Source organism: Teleopsis dalmanni, chromosome 1, assembly GCF_002237135.1.
Source record: "Teleopsis dalmanni isolate 2A chromosome 1, ASM223713v2, whole genome shotgun sequence".
Classification (NCBI taxonomy): Eukaryota; Metazoa; Arthropoda; class Insecta; order Diptera; family Diopsidae; genus Teleopsis; species Teleopsis dalmanni.
The window spans coordinates 41,282,392-41,290,366 of record NC_051846.1 but is presented as its reverse complement, the minus strand read 5'-3'; the positions used below and the strand labels follow the sequence as shown (position 1 = coordinate 41,290,366).

Here is a 7,975-nt window from a genome sequence, read left to right as displayed (position 1 = left end):
AGATATGTGTTGGAAGTAAATCAGATGTTTAAACATATTTCCATATCACAATTTCTGATGAGTTTAGTTGTCCTCGGGATTGTTTTGTTTCAAATGAGCATTAGTGTGGTGAGCATAATTCCGTATTATTGAATTTTGACTTCTAAACATTAAATATAATAAACAATATTTGTATAAACTCAGTAATATTGCACTACAAGTATTATTGAATTTATTGAATTTACAGGAGTCCGATCGAAGTGGCTTAATACGTATGATTATGTATATATCAGCTGCTGGGTATCAAGTTATAATTTATTGCTACAATGGGCAACGTTTAGTAAGTGCGGTTAGTATTTTTCTTTACATTTCTTAATCTTAAAGCTTTTTATGTATTGTTTTTTTTTTTTAATTTTTAATATTAATAGAGTGAGGATATACCATTTGCTTTCTACGATTGTGAGTGGTACAATGAAAGCGAGGCTTTTAAATTTCTTATCAAAATGTCAATTATTCGCAGTCAACACACATTTGAGTTCGATATTTCTTGGTTTAGTACTATGTCACTTGCAACCTTAATGGCGGTAAGATTGATTCACAATTTTTGAAATAAGTTTTAATTCAACTTATTTAGATAAATTTGTTTTTAGTTTTTTAAAACGTGCTGGTCATATTTCCTCTTGCTTCGCAATATATCTGAATAACTTCACAGATAACTAACCGGGGGATGGTTCATGATTAATAACTGTGGACCAAAGTTTTTGATTAAAATGATTTATTCTATAGACTTACTGTATGCAAGAACACAATGATATAACGTACACTGCAACACATCTGACACATGACAAGCTTTGTTATTATTCTCATGCATTTTTAGAAATATAGTAAAAAATTGTACGAAGTAATCTCTATTATATTTATAATTATTATTTCATTATTTTAAATACTACTGTCATATTCATTTTCACACAAGGTATGCTTTCGATAATCCAGTTACACCAATATCCGTCTATGTCACTAATACAGACAAGCGTTAAAAGACAATTATGCAGATTATGTTATGCAGAATTCTCAACTATCGTGTGCCATTATCAGATTGGTTAGAGAATGATGCCTTCACATATAAATATTTTTTGTCTATTAGAGAAACTTAGCAAATATCTCTATTCTGCTTTATATACGTATACAGTTAATATCGTTTATGTATACAATTCACACATAAAAAAACTAAACATCTCTGTCACATTTTGTTTCAAACTTTATAACTAATATTATATAGAAATTTTAATAAAGATATTAATAAATAATTGCTTTATTTTATTTTTATTTTATATTAACTGAGTGTGACCTAAAGGTATATCAAGATTATTGATTTCGATAATATTAAGTACTCAAAACTTTGATTTCATTATATTATTATTTTCAGTTGGTTTAAAGGTGGGTTAGCAAATTTTTTGTATTACAAAAACAACAACACGTGATATAAAATCATTTCTCTTTTGGAAATAAAAAATTTGTTTAAACATATGTTTAGATTTTATGAAATACTGATTTTTCAACTTGATATCTAGCTGTTACTTAATTCTTATTTAGAGTTTCCAGCGAATGTTAGAATCATATAGAAAGTGCAAGGCTTATTGTATATGACCTTTAGTTCACAATAAAGTTGTTTGTAAAGTGGATAATACTCTCGTTGAGAGTCAATCAAAGGCAACATCCCATTGATATTATTGATCGGTATTAGTACTTTAGTAGTTTCCTAGATAAATCAATATGGACTTAATAATGCTTCATAGTACCAAAGTGCAGCGATACTTTGGAGATCAATTGGTATTGAACTGTTGTATAAAACATGAAATTGAATCTGAACAAGCTACATACGCACCACAAGTCGGGGGCTATTATATGTTGGATTACGTTAAGTATATTTTCATTAATTAATTTCAAATGAGGAAATTAGTCAATTTTATATATATATTATATAGCATTCATAATGCTTTTAACAAATAGTGTCACAAAAAATGTGCACCAAATGAATAGAAACATTTTACGAGTTCATATGTGAATTATATGATAACGACTGTCATACGATATTAACATTAAATTGATTCTCTACTGTATTACATTTCGAAAATATTGTCTATTCAATCATACGATAAAACTTTCAAATGAATACCCCATTAGATATTATTGCTAATCTGACCTGTATTATTACAATCTCTTCTAAATCATCAAAAAAATACTGTAGGGCAAAAATTTTTCTAAGGAATGAAAATGTGTGGACAAATGCAGTAATAATTATATTTGAATAAAAACTTAAAGTATAGATGAACAAAGCGGAATCTTGTAAAATATGAACAGCAAACAAATAATGTTTTTCTTGCTGCAAGTTGGTAATAGTTTTACAGAAAAAATATTTTCTAAAACGATTAATATATAAGCTATTTGCTATATAATATATTGACTTTTATTTATTTTTTTTGTTTTCTCTAAATATTATACATATAATCTTTTTAAATTCAGATGCAGTTATAGAATGCGATTTGTCAGCGCTAATATTTGTATAATAAGAAATTTATTTCTCAGAATATGTAGTATTTTTCTAAAACACTTTATAAACAATAAAAGCTTTTTGTTCTATCAAAGTGGAGTATCTTATAGATATCATAGCAATCGCTACTAGCAGACACTGTTTCTGCTAGCATCATCAGCTTACAATATAAGCACATAAACACTTTTATGTTAAATTCTATTTTCTAGCTGAGTTCCTCTGGGCACAAGCAATATAGAGATTGTAAAGAGCTTTCAAACAGTGAAAAGTACATTTCATTTTTATAGGAAAAAAGCTTTTAAAAAGCATTTTTTGGGCAATAAAAATGATGGCTTTATAGAGAAACTTTAGTTTTTCTTCAAAAGCTACTGCTACTACAATTCGATAGATAATACATTCTTGAAAATAAAAGACAGTTAAAATTTGAATAAATTCTGTTAGTTCGTTACTTTTTCGAAAGACGTAAAATATTAAAATTCAATCAATTATTGGTATTAAACGTTATCTATCAAATTAGAGTACAATTAGAATATAGTTAACAAAAAATAAACTTACAAAATTTTTCAATCCATGTTTTATTTTATAACTTTACTAACTCAATAATACAAATTGAAGTAATGAAATATATTCATAGTAATTGTTTAAAATGGCTAAAAGAAATTATTTTGAGAAAATAAAGTAAAACAAATTTAATGTTAAGTGTGAATCATTTCAATAATTTAATACAAAATAGTCAAAATAAAAACAATATCAATTAAATTCTCGAAGAGTATATTAAGTTTGTTACATCTAATTTTTATATTAAATATAAATCTTAACCCCATTCAGTGAATATCTAAATAATTTCATTCCTTTCACACGTAATAAACTACATAGTTAAAATGCTCTTAAATGGTAACTCGTGGCGTATGAGTTATTTATTGTTATTTCAGTGTATTTGGAATTTGAGTACCACTTTTTTTTAATAGTAAGGGCAAAAGGGTTCCTTCAAAATGTAGTAATGATTAAAAAAATATTTTTAAAGCAATATTTAATTTTTCATGAACTCTGCTTGATTTTTGGTCAATATATAAAACGAAAGGAAATAATCAGAATAGTTTCTACCACAAAATATAATTTTGCCTAAATGCCAAAAGTTTTCTTCAATTAAAAGCAAATTACCAGAATATTAAATTTATTATCATCATACTCCAAAAAACGAAATTTGTGAAGTATATTCTGTCTTTTATACTCTTTACAACATTTTCATACGCTGATATGATTAATAGATATGCATATATAAACAATCTTATACATACATATTTATTTTTGCAGTTCAATTTAAAATAACCTTGCAGAAACTATTTGGATTACTTGAGGAACGCGTATTGAAAATATTTATCGATGAGTTAACAATAAATATACGGCTGTTGTAAGAAGTTTTTGTTCCGAAATGAATATCTTTTCATTCAAACGATGTGAAGAGGGTTTAATATAAAGTGTGTTTTGAAATTGTTTTCATTGTAACTGAAAGTAAATTACAATGACTCCGCACAAAAGATTTAAGGCAACTGCATTTTCTTGTAAAAGAAAATGCCACATGAATCTACTATATTATAAAAATTTGTTAGGTTTCCTTATTAATTGTTTGTGTTTCCTATTACTTCTTCTTAACATTTCATATTTCCCAAAATATGCAAAAAAATAATGCCTTCAGCAGCTATTTTAATAAACTAGTATAGTTTAAGAGCTCGAACTACTTCAAATGGGAGAGAGTTGAGTCAAAGATTCTGAAAATGCTGATTGCTAACATAAATTACCAATAGATCTAAAACGTACTGCTGGAGAAAAAGGAGGTTTTTGCCGGCCTCCACAAATATATTATACGCCTACCGATTATCAAAATGCCCTATTGAATTTGTTAGCTGCCTTATCTGTGTAGTACTTAAAACTTGACAAAAAATATTTTGGATTTGATCTGATCTTTTGTACAAAAACCTATTGGTTATCTACATTGATTTAAACACTTTAAAAAATTAATAATTATTACTATTTAATAGTTATAGTAAATATCTATTAGAAGCATAAAGTAATTTTATTTAGCTGCATAATTCACTTCCTTTCTTGAATCACTTTGGCTTGTATCAGAGCTTGTCACTAGTCATTCTTGACTTTTCAGTTTTCATATTTTTATTACTATTATTGAAAGGCTTTATCCCTACAATCACAGATTTTTGCTGTTATGAACTTAGTACTTTCGTTCAAAATACTTACTACGCGATCAAATTATGTGGATGGTGTATCCTTTGTCAATGGTTTTATATTATTTTTAAAATCTCAAATAAGTATTTTCATTTCGTGTCAATTTCATGTTTTTAAACTCATCATTGTTTTTATTTCTCGATTGCATGTACTGAATCATATATTCTGTTAAGAACTATCGGAGAAAAATTAAATGTCACAAACCGTTTTTTTTTCTCAAAGCCCACTTGTCACCAGTGACTTAGACTATGTTCAGTAAAGTCTAATTTCTGTTTAATGGTTGAGATTCAATCTTTTATCTATTTTTTATATCAAGGATCATGGATATGTCTTCTTTGCTCTCATATGTAAAATGTTGTCTAAAGCCTATTTCAATTTTTATTTCTTATTGGTTCAAAGATCAATATTACCTGCCGTTTTTTAAATAAAATTTTTAATGATTCTTTAGTAATATTCTAAACTTCATTTTACAGTTTTTCATTGCATTTTCATGATTAAAACTAGACTAAGAAAAGAGTAGTCTGCTGGGTTATAACGAAACTAAGTGGTCAGCCACAACCTTAAAATTCCTTTGCAATAAATTTAAATTTTTCGTGAGTTTAAAAATTATTTATTTATTAGAGAAGTTTCGAAAAATGCTGAACTAGAACAACAAAAATTCTTTTTATATTATTGTAATTAATTATTTATTTATGAAATGTTTTTACTTAAACTAAATTAATTTCACATTAGTCAAAAAACTGATTGTCCTAGCAAAGTATAAATAGAATATATTTGACTTATTTAACCACAGACCGTAAAACGTCTTCAACTTGAAAGGAATTCTTGGAGTGAAATTATCAAAACAAAAGAGACATCAGTATTTAAGGGAAGATGTATACAAATCAGAAAAGGATTGAACTACCAAGAAAAAATAAGCTTCGCTTTGGAGAACTAATAAGAATTCCATTTACAAAGCCAACATTTTTCAAGAATTGTTTGAGGATGTGAGAAGTTTTAAAAAACTATTATTTAGTTATTTTATAATTAATAATTATTTTTTTATATTTGTGTATAGTGTGAATGTCTTTCTTATAGTAAGTTGTAAAATATCCTTCTATGTAAACTGGTTTATGATAGTTGAGCAAGGTGAAAATATTATAGAAGCGGCAGAGGTAATTTGTATATTATATTGACATGGAAATCGTTATCAGTGTTTTTATTTATTATTAGATAATAATTTAATTAGTTCAATGTTTATAATTTACTTCAGTTTTTACAGAAATTAATATAAATAACATTTAATAAAAGATTACTTTTGTTCGTTCCTCCAGACTCTCTGCACTGATTTTCAAAGTCTTGTTTCTTTGGTAAAGATGTGCTTTTTTCCTGGAATCCAAGAGAAATTTTATCAACTTGTGGACATAGTACAATCTCATGAATTACTACATGAAATGGAAATGTTTACAAAGGGTAATACAATATTCTTTGTTACATGTATATTTGAAATTTTGAAATATTTTTACATTAAATGTGAACTATATATTATGTTTAGATTTTGCTATAAAGCCAAAGTTGAAGACAGAAACTGATGAAAGTATGACTAAAGTCTGGCGTGATATACGTCGTCAATTAATTTTATACGTGATGGCCTCTGGTGGTATTTTGTCAAATTACTTTTTTGTTTTTTTACTATGGAATACATATAACCAAATAAAACCAACTTCAAATTATGAGCCATTATTAGGTAGTATATAAACTCATAAAATGTAATAATTCACTTTAAACTTATTTTACTACAAATTTTCCAGTGTATTATCCTGGTTGGTACGAGAAGGAACAACAGTTTCCATACTATCATATCAAAATGTATCTAACAACTACTGCACTGTATCTAGCAGCAATGGGTAGTGATTTTAACAACCAAGCAATTATTTTTAATTTTTCATAGAGATTTTTATACAATAATATTTTATTAGAAATATACATTGTGTATAAATCACCTAAATATACTTAATTTCTGTTGTGTGAAAATAATTATCACATCTTTTACATTATTTTAAAATTTATTTTTTTTTCATATACATTTTATAGGAGCTGTTAGTTTTGATGGTGTTTTCCTGAATTCACTGAAGATTTTACTTAAACATGCAACCTCACTTTTAATACCGAAGCAACAACGTGTCGAATATCTTCGCTATTGTATTTATGAATATGGACGGATTTATAAGTAATGTTTGCATTAACTGTTTTTATATCACATAATTTTTAGTTCATATTCATCTATCAAGTACTCTCTCCACTGTAGTTTTGTGAAGGAGGTGAATAAAATGGTTAAGCATATTTCCGTTATACAATTTTTATTAAGTTTGGTTATCTTGGAAATCGTCATATTTCAAATAAGCAACAGTGCAGTAAGTTCTTAAATTTTTTAATAGTATTAAATAAGATCTCATATTGAATCATATATATATTATGGTATATACACTCCAGCAAACTGATGCAAAAAGTTTTTTACGTAAAATCATGTATCTCTATACCGCCGGCTATCAGATATTTACTTACTGTGTTAATGGACAACGGATCATAAGTGTGGTAAGTGATTTCATTTCTTAAATATTTAACGATTTTGTATTTCATCACAAAAAAAAATATATACTTTAAAGAGTGCAGAAGTTCCTTATTGGTTTTATAATTGCGATTGGCATGATAAATCTAAGCAGTTTAAATATCTCATTCAATTATCTGTGATGCGTATTCAACGTAACATGCAGTTTGATATATCTTCGTTCAAAACGATGTCACTTCCTACACTAATGGGAGTAAGTTCATTTCAATTGTATATGTAGTTTTTAAGATTATTCACCAAAATCAATTTAATTTTATTATATTTACATTAAAATAAAATTTTATTTTCATTGCAGTTCGTGCAAACATGTTCCTCTTACTTTTTGTTACTATGGGATATGGCAGAGTAGAATAGCTTCAAAATATATAGAAAATTATATTGAAGTAGAAGCAATTTGTAATAATTGTTTTCTTCAGATTAAATAAAATTAGTAAATTTAATATTCGTACACATTTAAAAATTCATTGCATCACATATGAACAAAAAGTATAATTCGTAAAGTTAAGGAAAATTTTTCATTATTAGAAAATTTTTTAATGCAAAAAACTTAATTTTATCACAAATCAGAAACAAAACTTTTAATTGTAGAATTCATG

The 7,975-nt window shown here is 26.5% G+C and overlaps 1 protein-coding gene across 1 annotated transcript; it reads left to right on the top strand.

The window, feature by feature from the left end:
- Window positions 1–6,126: 6,126 nt before the first annotated feature.
- LOC119680079 (odorant receptor 63a-like) lies at window positions 6,127–7,728 on the top strand. Its single transcript, XM_038092723.1, has 8 exons — window positions 6,127–6,247; window positions 6,306–6,410; window positions 6,562–6,657; window positions 6,845–6,980; window positions 7,059–7,164; window positions 7,244–7,345; window positions 7,417–7,572; window positions 7,675–7,728. Exons 1-8 carry the CDS (start codon window positions 6,127–6,129, stop codon window positions 7,726–7,728), a joined length of 876 nt encoding a protein of 291 aa, XP_037948651.1.
- Window positions 7,729–7,975: the final 247 nt, after the last annotated feature.